This window comes from Cynocephalus volans, chromosome 9 (assembly GCF_027409185.1).
Source record: "Cynocephalus volans isolate mCynVol1 chromosome 9, mCynVol1.pri, whole genome shotgun sequence".
Taxonomy (NCBI): domain Eukaryota; kingdom Metazoa; phylum Chordata; class Mammalia; order Dermoptera; family Cynocephalidae; genus Cynocephalus; species Cynocephalus volans.
Genome location: NC_084468.1, coordinates 135,664,800 through 135,684,916, shown reverse-complemented (window position 1 = coordinate 135,684,916; position 20,117 = coordinate 135,664,800). Strand labels below are relative to the sequence as shown.

The 20,117-nt window shown below is 37.7% G+C and overlaps 1 protein-coding gene across 7 annotated transcripts in view; it reads right to left on the bottom strand.

Moving 5' to 3' along the window:
- TMEM131L (transmembrane 131 like) overlaps positions 1-20,117 on the bottom strand; it is a 155,998-nt gene that overhangs the window by 59,500 nt on the left and 76,381 nt on the right. For 6 of the 7 annotated variants that reach the window (XM_063108142.1, XM_063108141.1, XM_063108146.1 and 3 more), the window contains 4 exons: positions 19,311-19,379; positions 14,990-15,113; positions 13,828-13,944; positions 12,869-12,979 (listed from right to left, as the gene is read on the bottom strand). In XM_063108142.1, the coding sequence (XP_062964212.1) occupies positions 12,869-12,979; positions 13,828-13,944; positions 14,990-15,113; positions 19,311-19,379 (421 nt within the window). Of the gene's footprint in view, positions 1-12,868; positions 12,980-13,827; positions 13,945-14,144; positions 14,231-14,989; positions 15,114-19,310; positions 19,380-20,117 lie in introns of those variants that run through there. The other variant, XM_063108148.1, reaches the window with a different exon arrangement.

The following is a 20,117-nucleotide window of genomic DNA, read 5'->3' as shown; positions in this document are numbered from 1 at the left end:
CGAGTAACTAGTTTTTAACTACCACAACCTTGGCTAGCAGTTTCAGGATAGCCATGTGGGATTTTCACCGTGGCAGGTCATGCAGCATACAGAGGCTCTGTCCAAAGGCAAGCAACTATTTCTACATAACTGCATGATGCTGGGCCTTAAGCAAAAGGCAAGTGGGTCCTGCAGGTCTGGCTCAGGCCCTGAACCAGGGCCCAGGCTCAGCAAAAGTTCAAGCTTTATGATGCAGGCTGCTGTAGCACGAACTTGAGCAACATGGGCATGGATTTTTACTTAAGTAGGTATGGCCATGGTGAGGATTAGGCTAGAAAAGAAAAGGTGTTGTGGTGGAAAACAGTATTGGTGGTTATTAAACACAGAATTACCATATAATCCAGCAATTCCACTTCCAGGTATAAAACCAAGAGTGATAGCAGGGACTCAAATATTTGTACACTCACGTTCATAGGAGCATTCTTCACAATAGCCAAAAGGTGGGAAAAAAACAACTGTCCATCCATGGATGAATGGATAAAGAAAAATGGTATATACGTACAATAGAGTATTATTCGGCCTTAAAAAGGGATGAAATTCTGATACATGCTATAACATGGATGAACCCTGAAAACATCATGCTAAGCTAAGTGAAACAGGTCAGACACCACAGGACAAACATCTTATGATTCCACTTAAATGAAGGACGTGGAATAGTCAAATTCATAGAGAAAAAAGTAGAATAGTGGTTACCAGGGGGCTGAGGAGAGGTGCTAACGGGGAGTTATTGTTTAATGGGTACAAAGTCTGGGTATGGGGTGATAAAAAATCCATCTGGAGATGGATGGCAGTGATGATTGTAAAGCAATGTGAATGTACTTCATGCCAGTGAATGGTACACAAAAAATGGCTAAAATGGTAAATTTTATGTTATGTATATGTTCCTGCAGGAGGGAGGACGGAAGCGAGCAAATGGAAAAGGAAAGCCTGCAGGCAGGTTAGACGTAAAAAGAGACACAGAGATGCTCTGGGACCTAATTGAGAAGGTACTCAAAATGGGGGAGATATATCTCTGTGCTTATTGGAGCTTAAAAAAACCTTATAAAGGAAAGACAGACAAGATCTCAGCAGCCTGAATTATTCTCCCTGAAAGAGCCAGGATTTAGTTCTCAGACCTATAGGAAACACACCTTTAAATTCCCGATAGCAAGAGCAATTAAGGAGCAGTGCCTTCTAAGACTGAGGCATCTACAGCCGGAGTTACATAAATCTGGACAGGCTTGTGAGGGGAAGGTCTGAAAGAGGCGTGTAGAATGCTCAGAGCATTATTAGGTGGAGATACAATTACTGCTCATGCCCTGAGGGAACATGTTTGAGAAATTTATGAAATTAGGACTCAGTCAAGAGAAGGCACAGAAAAGAGAAAACCACTAAAGGGGAACCAGACAAGACAAAAGACCGGAGTCCAGGACTGATTTAAATGTTGGTCTGATAGGAGAGTATCTCCTATATAAGATTATCCAATGCAGCAAAGAGAAAAAAGATTTGTTTGAACAACAGAGGTTTTTAGTAGACCCAGAACTGACCGATTTTTCTCTCTCACTTTGGGAGAATTCATTAAAAAAAAAAAGAAAGAAAGAAAGAAAAGAAAATCTACAGAAACATCTAAAAGGAAAACAGAAAATCTAGATCAAAAAGTCTAGAAAAGGTAAAAGAAAGAAACGTACTAAAAGCTAGAAAGAAAGAGAGCAACACAAGAAACTGGTTAAATTGCTAAAACCTCAACTGAGCCTTCCTAAAAGGAAGAGGGGAACTGTAGGGGGCAAGGAATTCTGGAGACACAGCCCACCACTGCAGAAAAAGAAGGGACACACTCAAAACCTGAGAAAGACCGTGAGGGCACACGGCCAAGGTACTATCCCCACTAGGCCATTATGGACAGCAAACTTGCAAAGTGTCAACAACAGCTCCCCTCCAGGAAGCTCAGAACAACGCTCCAGTTGAAATAAGTAGAACAAAAAGGGAAAAACCTTCCCTATGAACTAGGTTCCAGAAGCCTCAGCAAGTCTACAGTAAGAGGTGATAGAACCACACTGTGCAGGGATCTCAACATCTTTGCCCACATACTTTGCAGATGCTCTGTCCCTCCACAGAACCCAGACATCACTCAGCACAAGAATGCAGGAAACAAGGGCTCAAAGGAGAAATAAACCCACATGTTCAGAAGAGATACAAGGAGACCTAGTGACTGGGCTGCTGCGCTGCACATTTCTAAACTCAGAGGGAAGGCCAGAGCCTCTCAGGTGCCACTTCCTGAAAGGGGAGGTAATTGTTCAGGTGGCTCCTCCCCAAACCCCAAAGTGTCCAAACTAGCCTCCTGAGTAAAGGTGATCTCTCCCCATCAAGTGTTCAGTGCAAAGATCTCTGAAATCAAGGTGATGCTCTCTCTCCATCCTCTTCCCCTCTCTTTGGCAATATGAAGCACTGGGAACAACTTGGCTTGGAATTACTGTTTGAAGGGCTGGGATGGGGGCAGGCATGTTTGCCAAATTTCATGGATGTGAGGTTAATGATCTGATATTATTATGTGTCTTATTAAAATTCTAGACTCAAGTGAGGCTCAAGAGAGACTTAGTATTGATCAGCTACAACTTCTAAAACCCTGGGGAAACCACACACATCCTAGAGAGAGCAGGCCCAGAGGCTGAAGCTGCTGAAGGTTCCTCAGCGGCACAGGGGCATAGAGAACCTCTCTGGCTAAGACAAAGAAAACATGGAATTAGGGAGGACTTTAAATTCTTTGAATGTTAACTCACAGGCCAAGATAATTTGATATGGGATCACAGCCTTGAACTTTCATGTCTTGCCAGGGAACTGAATCTCTGAATTTTAAATTTCTCTCCAAGAGTTTCATAATAGAGGGTTTATAATCAAAAACTCTTTTTTGAAGTGATGAATGCGTTTTAGCTATGTGCCAGGCATTAGTTCTAAGCTTTTCATATGAATTTATTCAATAGCTACAGCAATCTTATCAGGAAGGGCTATCATTATCTATTATACAGATAAACTGAGACACAGGGCCAAGGTCACTCAGAGCCAAGATTTTCACATTGGTGGTCTGGTTTCAGAATTCATCTTCTTATCCGTTAACACCATGCATCTCTCTGATGGGACATCCTTATGTGGCTGGTACCTTTAACTGAAGTGTCTTAACGTTGTTGTCTGATTCCATCACAAAAGTTCTAATAAGCTGCATTGGATATGACAGTTGAAAAGAATTTGGGATGAGGAAACAGACAAGGAAGTGAATTTTCAGCCTTGGGTATAGTGTGGTCTTGGAGCAGATTATTAGTGAATGTATCTAATTCATTGCAGAGCTTTCTAGGGGCAAACACAACAGTGCTGTTCAGCAGTACAAGATCAACAAAGAAACACGGTGGGGCGGAGTTGATTCTGGGAGGAGGACCAGGCTCAGGAAGGGGAGCACAGCTGCCAGAAGCTGGCCTATCTCCTCCTCAGGCTTAATAACAGGTAAGCTCAATGAGTCAAAAGCATAAAAACCAAAGAATGCTACAAATAAAAGATAATCTTTCCCTATATGCTCCTGTCCTTTTACACAAGCCTTCCTCTCCTCTCATTACCTAGTTAGTGAGCAAGACACAAGGATCCTGTGCTGTAGGAAGGGGTGAGGACGATGGGGCTCTTGGAGGAGCTGGTTTCTTTCCTCCTTCTCTTTACAGCCTGGGTAAGGGTGTCTGTCCTTCAGACTCCAACTTTCCTTTCACTGGGCCACCCCAAAGTCTAACTTAGGGGATAGGGAGTTAATAACTACTGACTCTTATCACAACTAATACATGAAAACAGGGCTTATCAGTATCATAAAGCTGCTTTTTCTTCTCCAACTCCTGATTCATACATAGCCACTGGTTCAGAACTTGGTCAGGAAGAAAGGTATTTACTGGGCATCTTTAAGTCGTCTAACAAAAGTTTCTAGAATATTCTAATACAATGAATGTCTGGAAGAAGTTCAAAGAAGATTTGTGTCTCATAACTTTGTAAAAGGCTTATTATATATTTTTTCCTTTTTAAGATTCATTTATCCAATTATCAATCATTTGTTTACTACATGTTATATCGCCAGACTCTGGGTCAAGTGATAGGAAAACAAATATTGATTAGGGCATGATTCCAGCTCTTAAAGAGCTTATAATCTAGTAAAGTGAAACACATGAAATGAAAACAAGAGCTTTTGAGTATTACACTTGCTACAGTGGGGATCTATCTTTCCAGGTTTTCATTAAGGAGCTAGTCGATTTTGCTGCGAGGCAAAAAAAAAAAAGAGGCAAAGTAAACATTGAGTTGAAAGAGGGCTCAGGAAACTGTGTTCTCAGAGTAGCCAAGAGAGCAAAGATTTTAAAGCAAACAGGAGAAGACAGAGTGACGACTCCAATGACTCTAGGACAAAAATGAGAGAAAAAAGAGGGAAGAAAAACACCTGCACATCTTGGTATCTCTCTTTCTAGATTCTTCGCCATGCTTCCTTCCTTCCTTCCACTCACCAACCCTCTTCTCTCTGTCCTATTCCCAAGCCCCCATTGCACTGAATCATTCTCAGTCGAGGCTCTAATGAAAAAAAACATTTAAGCAATTTCCCTTTTTTTAAACAAAGCAAAATTCAGAGAGGTAGATATGGGAACATTAAGTAATAGTACATATTTACCTAACATACAGTAATAATTTTCCAGAGTTTGACAGCCTACTATTTTTATGTAAAAAAGATCAAACAACTATTATTATGCAAAGAAATGTTATTAAATACATTATAATTACTATTTGAAGGAATTCTCAGCTATCACACTCAGAAAACTGCTTGTTCCACTGAACTATTTATATAAGACTATTAGGAAAACAGGACAGCTACAGAGGTCCTTAACTTTTCCCTGTTCTCTATTTTTCCATCTCCAAATTCTAGATTAGACTTGTGCAACTTATTCGTTAGTGAGAAATGTGCCCCTCTCACTTCTTCTCTGTCAGACTGTGACTGAGAGAGCTTTCTTTGTTCTCCCTGCACTGATTCTACAGCTTCACTTCCAGACTGCCACATTTAATTGACAAAGATCAGCACCTAAGAAGGCAAGTAGCAGGAACAATTTGGGCACGCTCCCCCCAAAACTTGTCAGGCACTAGGCTCCAGGGAGGCCTGGGTCGGCTGCCTTTGCCCAACACCTGTCTTCGGCAGGCAAGCAGGCACAGGGATTTGACATCACACACCCAAAGCAAAGTCTGCCAATTTTAAAAGGTTAGGAACTCCTGGTCTGAAATGGATTGGATATCACACAGAATATCAAGAGCTAATCTCTCCTTTACACAATCCAGCAAACATGATACCATGGTAGGGGACAGGCTCCCTCATCCACACACAAACACTCAGAAAAAATACAAAAAGGAGACAACAAACTATTAACTATGGTGACCTTTGCTGAGTGTGACTGTGGTCTTTCGATTTACTTCTAACTTTTCATTTCTCTGAGTTTCCCATGTTTTCTTGTAATCTCATTATAATTTTGCATAGTCACAGAATATCCTGAAGAGAGAATCTCTCTTAGACAATCTGATAACATTATACAATGTTGAAACACACACACACACACACACACACACACACACAACCATCTGTGTCACTGATTTTCCTCTAACTTTAAAACTTCTGAGTTTCCCATATTGCCTTATAATTACATTTTTAACAATAACATTATTTTATGATGATTCTAATAAAAATAATTTAAGTTCTTATAGATCTCTCTGACAAGCTATGGCTAGTAACCCATATGTCAGGATTCTGAGACAATGCCTATTTCAAATATTCCGTTTTGCCCAAATAAATCACTGAAACACTCCCCAAATCTCAATTGGCTTGGATCCAATACAGCACTGAAGAAAACATTAAAAAATAAAGTTTCTTGCATTTTCATGAGCCTAACACAACTATACTTACATGTTACATCTTACCATATATTAACAGTTATAATCATAGCATATAGTCTAGCTTATCTTCTATTCACTAGTCAAATACTTCCACATAGGCATCATAATTACAATTTGAAAGAACTACTTAATATTCTAGCATGTTGAAATACTCAAATTTATCAAATCTTTTTTCTACTGCTGGGCCTTTAAACTGTTTCTACTTTTCTGTCACAATAAAAGTGCTGCAAAGCACATTTCATTTGCATTTATCTTTCCTGGATCATGAATTACTACATCAGCAGACATGAAAATCATTACGACATTTAGTGTATTGGGGAAAAATTTGAAGCATACTGATCTGGCACTGCCAATCCTGGCTCCGCTCTTGACCTCCACCAAGTAACTTACAAACTCTAAGTCCATTCTACAATTTCTAAAATAAGAATTATACCATCTGCCCTGGTAGTAAATCTGTTGAAGGTCAAACTGGTTGATGTGGTGGAAAGGTGAAGTTATACAAATCTTAGTTGTTATGACTGATAGATATGCTATTTGGGGATCTCAACTCAGATTCCCATTGACTCATCTATCTATTAAAAACTCTATTACTATATACTAGGTGGATATTGAGATTATAAAAACAAAAAAGCAGGTCCTGTTCTGGACAGCCTCACAGAAGAGCAGAGAAGAGAGACAACAGGAGACACTAAGTGTTAAAATAAAGCAGGGGATGGACCAGGTGCCACAGGGACGCAGAGTACAAGCTTGCTTTGGAACCTGGAAAGGTTCCAGAGGAGGTGATATCTGAACTGGGTCTTGAGGGATGGAATTAGAAGGATCATTCGAATGGGATAAAAGCTTATGAGGGTGAGACAGCTTGTAAAAAGGGATGGCATGTTCTGGGAATGACGACAGGTTTGTGAGGCCACAGTTCAGAAGGGAGGGGTAAGAACTCCAAGCCTGGAGAAAGAAGCTGGATCGGGTTGGAAGGATCCTGAATGCCAAGCTTAGGAGCTTGGACTTTATCCTGTAAGCAAGTGGGGGCCCAGCTAATCCAGTGACGGGGAAATAACGACCAGTTTTGTTTAAGAAGACTTCACCAGCAGCAGAGTAACATGTGCACTGGAGTGGAGAAAGAAGGACTGGGAGAATAACTCAGGAGACAAACGATGACAAGACTGCAACAAAAGCAGAGGAACCTCAGATTCTCCTTTAGACCCACTGTGACGGTGACTTCTCACCTGCTGGGAATTCTCTCTTCCTGAAGGTTAAAACACACGAAAAAGAAGGATCAAATAAAAAGGCTTAAAAGAAAAAAGCAATCTTAACTCCTCATGTTTCCCTACTGTCTTGGTCCATTTGGTCTGCTATAACAAAATACCTTAGACTAGGTAATTTATAAATAATAGAATTTTATTGCTCACAGTTCTGGAGGTGGGAAGTCTAAGATCAAGGCACTAGGCGATGTGGTGTATGGAGAGGAAGAGTTCCTCACAGACGGTGCCTTCTATGTGTTCTCACATGGCAGGAGGAGTGAACAAGCTGCCGCCTCAGGCCTCTTATACCCCATTCGAATAATCCTTCTAATTCCATTCCTCAATACCCCTGAGCATCTAATCTCATTCATGAGGGCTTCATCCTCATGACCTAACTACCTCCAAAGGCCCAACTTCTTAATACTACTGCACTGGGGCTTAGATTTCAACATCTGAGTTTTGGGGGAACACAAACATTTAGACCACAGCACCTGCTTTCTTCCCAACAGCAGATACATATGTACAGCAAAGATGATGAAAATGTACATCCCTCCTCTCCACTGACCTCAGCAATTCCCATTAAAATTGTAGCCAGCAAGAATTTAGATAGAAGATGAATCACACAAAAACTTTTGTTTTCAGCAAAAGGGTAAGCCATGTAATGGAATCGGACTATGTAGGAAAAAATGCAAAAAACAAAAATGCATGAGTAATGTACACAAATAAAAAAGGCCCCAAATGAGCCCACAGTACAAAAAAATGAGATATTCTTAACAATTATTCACTGGCACCATAATTTATTTTACAAGATAGACAAACTTTGTTATTCCTAAAAACAAACAGATATTAAACTTAGGATTCAAATTAAGAGAATAGAACCAATCACAATGTATACGATATTATAAATAAGAACACAGCTTTTTCCCTACTAATAAAAATAATCAAGTGAAATGGACTTATTTTGCTGGACCACTTTTCTAAATATATGCTCTTTTAGAAAAGGAGGACAAAATATCGAATAATGTCCCTTTTCAGAATACTTTAATAAAGTTGTACTCTATGATTCTGTATACAGCTCTATACGAGGGTCTTTACACATGCTCGGTGGAAAAACATAGGCACGAAATCAGACAGACTTTGGTATAAAACTGGCTTTCTGACTCCGTGAAAACAATTTTTCCTCCAGCTTGTATCCCTGGAAAAACACCCATGATTTTTTTGGAGCATTATTTAAACCTGATTTTTTGTCACAGCAAAACATCTGATAGTTTCTGTCATAATTCTGACAACTCAAATTTCTTTCAAGTTGTGAAACAGATAGCTCACAACCATCTTAAAAATGCTATTTGAATTATGTGTTCTTAATATACCACATCAAGAACAGCTGCCATTTTCGGATCCATGCGCACAGTTTTATGAAATGTTCCTGCTGTTTGGCTTTCTCTGATCGGCATTTCACAGATGGCAGAGTCAAGCAGCACCTGCAAATTCTGAAGCCTTCCCCTTCCAGACTATCCACCTTCAGAGATCCCTGGGTACTTCCCTCTGTTCTTCTGCCTATGTTTGAGCTAGATAAATTTTTAAATACTCAGCAAATTATATTAAAGCTCAACTCTAAATCAGGCAGCTATGTAAGGCACACCTGAACATATAATTACCCTGTACTTTTTTACCCATTCACACAAAAAACTCTAAAAATTATACAGCTCTATTGCATCAGTGAAAATACTTTTAAATTGCTATTATCATCTTAGTCTCAGTTTTTCATCATGATTCAATTGACACACATAAAACAATATCATTTCTTCTCTCAACTTCAAGTTTTATTCCTAAAGAAAATGATTTCTCTTCACATGAAACTAAGAAGATAAGTTAAAGAAAAGATGACAACAGATTTCTTTCTAAACCTTCTTGCTCTTTAGCTTTCTATCAAATACATTTTCCAGCTCTATACTGGAGAAGTGGCAATTATACCTTTATCAAAATTTTAATCTTTTGGGCCGAGCCCGTGGCGCACTTGGGAGAGTGCAGCGCTGAGAGCGCGGCGACGCTCCTGCCGCAGGTTCGGATCCTATATAGGAATGGCCGGTGCACTCACTGGCTGAGTGCCGGTCACGAAAAGACAAAAAAATAAATAAATAAATAAAAAGTAGAGATTTGATTTAAAAAAAAAAAAATTTTTTTTTAATCTTTTGTACTTCCTAGGACACCATGAAGAAAATGAAAAGACAACCTACGGAATGGGAGAAAATAATTAGGGTACTTCAAAAAGTTCGTGAAAAAAGAGAATTAAAAGGTAATACAAATCTTTCCATGAACTTTTTGAAGTATTCTCACATTTGCAAATCATGTACCTGGTAAACATCCAATATCCAGAATAAAGAACTCTTACTTCTCAATGACAAAAAGACAAATAACAATTTTAAAATGGGCAAAGATTATGAACAGACACTTCTCCAAAGAAGATAAACAAATGGTTAATGATCACAAAAAAAGATGTTCAATGACACTAGTCATTAGAGAAATGCAAATCAAAACCACACGAGATACCACTTCATATGCATTAGGATGGCTATTAAAGAAACCCAACATAATTCCTATCCAAGTCATGGCACTAAAAATAACAACAACAACAAAACAAAAAACAGAAAAAGTATTGGCAAAGTTGTGGAAAAACTGGAATCTTCATATATTGCTAATGGGACTGTAAAATGATGAAACCACTTTAGAAAAGTTTGATGGTTCCTAAAAATGTTAAACATAGAATTACCACACGACCAGCAAAATTCTACTCCTAGGTATACACCCAAGAAAATAGAAAAGACAAGTCCATATAAATTCCAAAGACATTACACACAAATATCCATAGCAACATTATTCACAATAGCCATAAAGAGGAAACAACCCAAATGTCCATCAATTGAAGAATGAATGGTTAAATAAAGGGGGTATATGTCCATACAATGGTATATTATTTGGCAATAAAAAAGACAGACAGACCTGGATGAAACTTGAAAACGTACTAAGGGAAAGAAACCAATCACAAAAGACCACACATTTCATTCATATGAGGGTGATATTTCAAAGAGTTCATGGAAAAATTGAATTGAAACATAATAGGAATCCTTCCACGAACTTTTTGAAGACCTCTTGCATGAAATACCCAGAATAGACAAATCTATAGAGACAGAAAATAGATTAGTGGTTGCCAGGGACTGAGGCAATGAAAATGTTCTAAGATTAGACAGTGGTTAACAGTTGCGTAACTCTGTGAACACACTGAAAACCACTGAATTATACCTTAAATCGGTGGATTTTATGGTATGTGAATTTTATGGCATCTCAATAATGCTGTTAAAAAATAAATGCAAAAAAATTCAATAAGAAAAGAAGCAAAGTTTGGTATCTGCTAAAGCATAAACAGACCAAGAAAAGCCAAGTCATCTCCAAGTGACACCTCCAAGTCACCAACATAGGCCCCAGGACAGGGAGTGACAGAAACCTACTCCTGTGAGGACAACCACAGAGCTAGCTGTCCAGAGCCAAACTCCACTCAACCATCGTTCATGGGCTAGGGTGCAGGGAGCACAGTGGGAAGCCAAATCAGGCTGTCCCTGCTTTCATGGAGTTTAAATTCCATGAATGAAGGAAAGAGTGGTGAGGTAAACACATTTATGAGGGTGTGTGACGATTTAATGAAGATAAGTATTTTAAGGGGAAGGAACATAGTTCTACTACAGTCTAACAAACCTGAGCTAGGATGGGGAGAGAGGACAAGATTCCCTGAAGAACTCAAGCTTGAGTGAAAAAAGGAAGGGTGAAATAAGCGTTAATTTGAAGAGAAGTTGGGGGGTGGGGTAGTGTTTGAGGAAACTGCAGATACACAAGACCTGTTGGGGGGCAAAAGCGGGGAGTCACTAGTAAGCAAGTAGAGGAAGCCCAGAGTGACTGTAAGGCAGAGAGCAAGAGACTGGTGTGCAATGGGACCTCATAGCCACACCAAGGATTTGGTTTCAATTCTAACACCTACAGAATGCACTGAAAGGCTTTAAACAGGTGACTGATGTGGTCCAATGTGCATTTTGGGGAAAGGAATAGGAAAGAACCAAAGAAGATCCTGGCAGACCCATTAATGGGCTACTACAGGAGGCCAGGACAGAGATGAGGATTGCCTGGATCCAAGTGAGGGCAGTGGGCATCAGGGGAAGCAGACAGAATCTTCCAGACAGAGTGGATAATGGGCAAGACACTCTAGCTCTCTATGAGGACTGCAAGGTCAGTTTCCTCTCTCGCCTTCATTGTACATATCTGGAAATTAATCCCCATTAAGAAAGGCAATCTGAACACACGTCTTTGTTCCAATACTTAGATCACTACTAATATGGCATCTGGCACTCAGAGCTCCCCATCTCAGTCACCAGAGAAATCTGGGCATTAGCTGCCCTTCTTTGCTGAAGATCAGCCCTGAGATAAAGCTAAGAATGTTCATTTGCTGATACCCATGCTGCCAGCATATGCAAATTAAACTTACTTTAGTCCTTTCCAACCCCTCTTCCAAAAATGGAAGCAGGATTACATCAGTCCCCTGCTTAAGACCTCTCAATACATCCCCCTTGGTTTCAGGATGTAAACCAAATCCAAATTTGCAAATTAAAAGAAATCTCCCTTAAAATTCTGGGAGGAGGGGCTATTCAATTTTATAAAAATGAAAATAATATTTAAAATCCCTAGGAATTATCTATTCGGTGACAAAGCTCCAGATATTCCACTACAGGTAAATTAATTTTGTTTTCTTTCCCCCTAGAATGTAAGTTCCATGAAGATGGAAATGGTAGACCAAAGCGTGGAACATAGCTCAATAAAACTGCTTAGTGAATGAAAGTCCCAGACTGATTTTACTGACTACAAACTCTAAGTTATGTTCTTTATTTACCAGTCAGAAAGAAAGGGTAGGAGGTAAGGTTCATGATATATTGGTTCAAGAGCTTTTTCAATTACAAAAGTTACCCATAGTAATAAGGAAATACAGATAATCACAGGGAAACAGTGGCCAACCCTACAAGCTACTAATGAAATGTGTATTATAGTTATCACTATACATCTACGGAAACAACAAAAGCATTTCTTTCCACTCAGCCACATCCAGGCAGGGAGAGGGGAAAGATAGTAAGACAGCTTTGGAGGCATGTCATTATTGGTGACCTGGTGGTTCTTGCTTCTTGAAAGCAATCTGGCATTTTGACAAGCTCTATGAAACAGTTCATAGTCCTTATCTACAGAATCTCTCCCCTCTTTACGAAATACACCACAAGGAAACAGATGATCCAAAAGAGAAATAAAGAAACTTAGAAAATAGGTACATGGTCTAATGGTATTAATAATAAAAAACTATCACCATCTCCAATGACCAACAAAAGGATTAAGCAAAGCGGAATACCAACTGTGGACTATACAGCCACTAAAAAGAGGTATATAGATTCCACTGCTACTGTACATACCCATAGTATTTCTATACATAACAGGATTTTTTCAAAAAGCAGAAAACTGTGAACCCCCAATTTTGCCTATGTAAAAAGAGCTGTATGTACTCTGAAAAAGATATGTAAGTGGAGAGGGATACAGAGTTTGGTGTTCACTAGCATTCAAAGTAAATCTATTAAAATGACCTGTGTTTGTGACAGCTGAATGCTCTGGACCTGTGGAAGCAGAAAATAAGCATTTGGTAGCTGCTTTGCAGATCCTTCTGTAGAGATTCTGCGAGTGCTAATTCCAGACACCTGCAGAAAAAGAAAGAGAATTGCTCCTCTGTTAAGAGTTTTAAAACACACGAGCCATCGTGCTAAAATACCTCTCCAAAGGAAAGCTGTATTCATTACCATGGCCTTGAAGACTCTATTAATCCAATTATTATACTTACCTTTGTCTATAAAAAGCACAATGAATGTTGCTGTATTTAAGCTAAATATTCCTCCCTGTAGCAAATATTTTCACAAGTAGACAACTCTCCTGATATGGGACCACGTGTTTAATGGAATCCAACAAAAAAGCAACTGATCTTGGCACTTAAATTACTTGATGCCACATCCTATTAAAGATATTACAGGTGCCACCTAAGATAAAAATTCTGAACTATTTTTATCAACCCCAACAAGATTCTTCATGCTTCCTTCCTAGTACCTTGATAAAAACAGTGAGCTCCCTGGGAACTGGCTCCCAAGCACACAATCAATGTCTCCCAACTAGAAATGTTTCTGAGCCAAGGAGTGGAGGTAGGCAAAATCCAGCAACCCCCATCTGAACTGTTTGTGAAGTGAGAGCTGTGAGTTTTGAAAGCCTACTGTGTTTCATACAAGAAAACTGCGTGGCAGATTTCTTTGCTTTGTTCCAATACGCTTCAAAGGTCCACAGTAGGTTTACAGCTCTATAGTCTGTACTGAAGACAGCTAACTGCGGCACGTGAGGTTGAAGAAGGGTGAAAGCTGATGAATTTAACATCACGAACAGCCTCATATTTCAACAACATAAACCAGGTGGCAACATTTCCAAAAGCCTTTTTTAAAACATCCAAAAACCCCTTTGTTAAGTCAACAGCCAAATTATGTGACAAAAGGAAAAAGTTACTTACATGATAGGAAAGGACTCCATGTGAAGAGGTATTAATAAATAAAGAACTTTCAATGTTTCCTTCTTCAGTAGGTAAGAAAATAATTCTGAAGGAAGTTTTCCCCATTGCTGGAATTACCTGGAAAAAAAAAAAGTACCTAATTAGACATTTGGAATGGGCCCCTTTGATAAACTGCCTTTCCAAGACTTGTTTTTGATGATTTCTGTAAACAGACAGTGGCATATTCTGCACTTTGGATTTACGAGTATTGTGAATCCCTGAGAATCCCCAAGCTGATCAAGATCCAACAATCTAAGAGAATATATCAAAGAACATACCATCAACTTCAGGCAAGAGAGTTGCCAAGTCCTTTCACTTCAGATTGGAGTCGTGAGTCTCACACCTTTCCTCTCCCTCCTCTGCCACACCCACATGTGCAACTGTCTACCTAACACAGTTCTCTCTCCACTTTAAGACGGAGAACCACCAATGCATGAACATGCTGATGTAATAAAAATCAGGGACGACGTTTATCTGGACTGTCATAACCAAATACCAGGCTTCCACTTACAACATTTTCTTAGTCCCAGTATTTTTAAAAAGCACATAATATCAGACAGACATAGTAAAGGAAATAAATAAAAAATTACTAGCAATTAGGATCTTCATTAGTTAAAAGTTAAAGACCACTGAAATTAAACTATTAGAAGACTAGGGTTTGAGTCTATGTTATGGTGCAAATCAGCTTCATAAGAAGCCATTCACTGCCTTTTAGTGCCACATTTAGAAAGGAGTCCTAACTTTCTTAGTAGGTTTAAGAGGTGGAAGAGGTCACACCTATAAACTTGCATTAGTTACTAAAAAGGCCTTAGCATTTGTAGTAACTTCAAGACAAATAGTACAAACTTTCCTTAACCATGATAAAGCTATGTTAAATACACATACATTACTACCTAGTTTAGATTCTTTAAACTTTTCTTTTCCCCAGGTAGATATTAATTGCCAACAAAATGATGAAAATGAACTTAAAAAATAAATGCTAAAGCAAACACACAGAAGGAAAAAGTTTGGGTAGCAGAAAAAGGGGAGACAGAGAGCAGAAAGTAAAAATGTCAGGCCAAAAAAAGCAAGAAAACCTGGCAGGCTGCCACAGCATAGTTTCCAGGAGTACATCAACACTCACCCTGCAATGAACAGGAGGCACATGAAAATGTCGAGCCGTTGTAAACACAGAATTCACCACAACCTCGCTATCCCTGCTAGGGTTGTAAGCATACAGAATCTTTGCTGCAGGACGTCCCAAGAACCTAGGAGTGGAAACAAAGAGAGAAAAACAACATATCGTGTGGTCATCGATATTACTACATGTATACATATACATTTAAGTACATATACACATAGAATTTTAAACCTAGAAAGTTAAAACTTTATTACAAAGCTAAAAACAACAATTATCAAATCCTGCCGGCAATAAAACATTTAATTCACAACAGTCAAAAATCAAAAATCAAAAACAACTTTCTTTTATTAGACTTATGCCAACCCCCTGTAGCACCCAACTGGTTTCTGTGTTAGAAGTATTCAGCCCATTTAGGCCATAAAATACTTGCAAAAACACATACTGGCACTTATTGCCACTTCTCTGACTTGGGTCTCTAATTCAAATGAAAATATGTTTAGATTAAAAAAACTGTACACACAGAAAAACCCAATTTTCTTAGGGTTTGTTTCCTGAGTAATAAATTTAAAGAGGCTTTTCTTGGGAATCAATTTTCAACTCACAAAGAGACTTTACGTCTTATAAAAGGAAAACTTAATTGTTGCCCAAGGCCATTCTTCTGAGAAAAATGAAAACCTTGCAGTACTTTCTAACAGTGGTTTTTATCCATTTAAGTTCTGAGCCTTTCAGAAAACTCTGACGAAAACTTTGGCTCCTCCCTCCACAAACATGCCTGTACAAAAAATTTCATACAGAATTCCAAAACTTCCCAGGAGCCTCAGAGTAAGAATCCCTGCTCTATAGCAAATACACCAATTCATGAAGACCTTGATCACAGTTCTTTCTAGCAGCACTCTCCACCTACATCATCTGTCGGCTCTGACAGAGGAACTGCAGGAGGAAAGGAGCTGGTCTCTGGCGCACCTACCCGGAGCTGCCTACCTCTAATCATTTAACTCTGATCCCTACTGCCCGATACCAAATCCACTCTAGTTAAATTATGTTGTAATGAACAAACAGCTAGCAAAAATTTCACTGAAGTCATTTCTCCAGTTTTAATACCCTCCGTTGCACAGACCTAAATACACAGTTCTCATTAGTATGGCCCAGAAATAAAACTACATTCTAATTTAAGCAAAAAACAAACAAAACAAACCCTCATATACAGTTTGCTTGCATTTCTCTGATTTTATTCTGATTTCTCTCATATTAAAAACTTGTGCACTGTTGGTTAGAGCATGGTGCTGATAACACTAAGGTCTGGCGTTTGATCCCTGAACCGGCCAGCAAAAAAATAAATAAATAAAAATAAAGTGTCCTTTAGGAAAAATGAAATGCATGTTGTTTCTCTTATATACAATAGGATTTCCAAAAATACTGTATTACTACCATCAAAACCTTAAAATTTTTCTTTTAGCTTTCATTCTTTTAATCACTAGTCTTAATGAAGGGTTTAATATAGCCAATAAGCATTTTTAAAGAAAGTCCTTTATATCCAGTTACAAATAAAATACACATCAGGGTGATTAAAACCTTGATTTTTTTAGAGTGTTCTTAAAGTTATGAATAGTAAATGGCTCTTTATGGTAGTGTAAAAAAATTTTTTTAATTGTATTAGTTAAAAAAATTTTTCTTTACACTATAAAGTTACCTCTGAAAGTCCTACCTCAGAGTATTAGGCTCACATTTGCCTTTCTTGCCACAATTAAGTAAGTAAGAACTTCTGTGGTTTTAGGTTTTAAGTAAATAATACGAATCAATCAACAAAGTTATTAATACTTATCTTCAAAGCCTATGTACTACTTATATACGTGAAATACAAGATTTCTGTTTTCAAAGAATACAGATGTCTACCAGAGAAACACATCAGAATATAAGACTGCAAGACTTAACGCTACCGAGCTCAGTAACCGCGTCCACCAGAATCCCTACCAGGCCTACCAGAGAAAGCTGGCTGAAACCTAGTTACTAGGGTGCTATTTTTATTCTACTTTTTTAATTCTATTTTTAAAAGTGTTATAAGGATATGAATTTCCTTCACAAGTGACAACTGGAAGATACTCTATTAATTTAAAACAAAAGAAGAATGATTAATTCTCTTATGAATGATTAGCACTGTTAATCTGGGACCAGCAAAATATTAACTCTCAAAATAAGCCCTAAGAAACAGGCAGAGGGCAACTGAGTAAGATGATCCCGATTTTGCATCCTAGAGGGAAACCAAAGCCATGAAAAGGGCTGGTGTTTGCTCAAGGTCAGCAACAAAATAAACAATAGCAAATGCTCGACTAAGACAGTGAAGAAATGAGGAGGATTTTCTGGCTAAAGTTTTACTTATAATGCCTATAAACTATGCAATTTGTTAGAAGTAAGGTAGAACTGGACTAATTTTTAAATGTGTTCTAATTAAAACTAAAGTTTGCTCTTACTAAGATTTTTTTTTTAATTCAGCAAAGTAATTTATTCCCATAATTATATCCTGGATCTTACTAATAAGGAAAAACAGCATGGTGAGTGCTGGCTTAGAAATCAGACTTATCCTATCACTTCTAGTGAAATGACCTTGAGCAAACAGTATTACTTCTCAGCAACAAATATATGAACACATGTGTAGTACACGCTCAAACACAGAGACATCTGAAAATGATACACACACGGTCAGATAATGCTTGCCTTCACTATCCTTCCAGGATTGATATTAAACTCAAAAGACAAGAGATACGATTACACTTTGAGAACTATAAAGTACTACATAAATGTAACTGAATCATCCAAAGACAATTCAAATCTAAAAATCAGTAATTCTGGCAAATAAAAAACTTTCAACATGCTTCTAGCTATCAAGACCAGCAATTAATGTATATTTGATAATTAACATATATGTTAATATAGACGTACACTCATGTGCACTGATTATAGGATTTTCATGTTACTGAAGAGTAAATACATTAGCCAAGATCCTATAAACTGGAACTGTTATCCTAATCTAGCTACCCTTACTACTATCCATCTTATTATATCGACCAATCTATAATATATACTCTTAAAAACTCCTACATTAAAATTTCTTTTTACGATAAAGACTTTTCACAAAAGCAAAGTACCCTCTCAGAATCTGAAATCATTGAGATTATAAATTCAGCTTATTTATATTATCAGCTAAATTATTATAAATTCAGCTTTTAATAAAGTTTCTTTACCTGAGTAAAATATATAAATTCAGAAAAAAAGCAGACACCTAGAATATTGTAAAGTCTGTAAACTCCCTCACAATTTTATCTCTTTTTCCTTGTACAGAATCTCCCTCAAAAAGTTCAACAAGATACTTTTAAATTTCAGATTCATTCTCCTTCACTGCAGCTCTAACCTTTTGATGATCAGAAGGAAATGGAAAGAAGGCAATCCAGATGAGTGAAGGAAGGCACACAGGACACCACCAGTAACCCACCCCAGACACTCTGCAATGACCATAGTTATTTCATTCCCATAACTTTGCTTGGAACCCAAAAAAGCTCTTCGTTAAACTTAAGTGATGTACCCAGGCCACTGACACAAGCAACACTTTTACATCTCAAACACTGTTACTCCCACCCTTGAAACTACTGATTTCAAGTTATAACTTCAACGTTGCTTATTCTGCATCCAGGGAGCTTAATACTTTGTTTCTAGGACTTTATCGCAGACAATAAGAGTCCTTAAATTGCCTCCTTCCCACAGCTTCCCCTTCTCTTCCTTAGTTTCTCTGTGTTCCAGATTAGGCCCTCAGATCACATTCTCTTCATTTCACAGTTCTTAACATGACATACTGTAAGTCACTACAGCTTATCTGCTGTCTTCCCCACTTGAGTTTCCAAAGTCTTAATCTTAATAACTATTAGTACAGTGCAACTTTGAATCCAGAAGGCGCAGCAAGAAATAAAAACAAGTGTGTCATTAAATCTAGCTTCAAAGAATTCAGAAACCATCAATATTTAGAGTTTTTCATTATAAAATAAAAAATAAATAATGATTTGTTTTGGAAAAACAGAGACTTAACATTAACTTCTTACTAAATTCCAATCACTATAAAATATTACAAGGGATATTTATTACAAACTAAAGAAAGGGCTAAAACAACTCCTATACTCTTTTCACTAAAATATTCCTTTTAGCAAGTTCCAGGATCAATATCCCTTTATATTACTAATATACTTAAAAGTTATCATTGTACATTTATATAATAAATAACCTTGAAGTAAATACAAATAAAATGATATTTTTTTAATTGTAAAGAAAAGATACTTACTGTATTCCAAAATCTAGAACTGATGGCTGAAAATGTAAGCCTTTTCCACTAAGTAGTTTGTCTGAGAAGCTAAAAAAAGAGAAGAGAGAGATTAATTTTTGTAGTTTTAAAATTTGGATGCTGAATTAAGATAATGTACTTAGACCAGTGACTCTCAAGGCATATCAATGAATCTGAACTAGATTTTAAATGATAAAATTGAATTATTAGAAGTCTAGTATAATTCCAGAGTTTCAAAATTTAAGATCCTCTTAGATTATGCTTAGTATAACTTCATATCAAATGTACAGATCTTGTAAGCATTCAGACAGAAACAGGGATGGATTTAATTTTTAATAGGCTTCATTTCTGAATGAATTCAGATAACCTGACTGTTTTCATAAGCCCCAAGTCAAGAAAGAGATCCAAGTAAGGTGGGCTGGGAGGGAGGGGACACTGGCCCCCAAGTTTTTTAGAGTACTCATAACTGGGAAAGGACGGTGCAGAGCAGCCAGGAAGCTATCACCAAGCCTGTATCTGTAAGAATAACAATCATGTAAACTCTCACACGAGGCAGGTCACATTTTCAGCAGTTGTTAATCATTATTATGATTTCATTTTCCTTCAGAATCAAAGCCACAAATCAACAGAGCAGAAAAATATACCAAAAAACATATAAAGAAAACATGGAAACAAAAAACTTTAAAGGTATAACAAAATATATAAGCATATTTACTTAAAGACATAAAATACAAAAACTATGTGTGTGTGTGTGTGTGTGTGTACATATGTGTGTGTGTGTGTACATATATATATAAATGTCAAAAA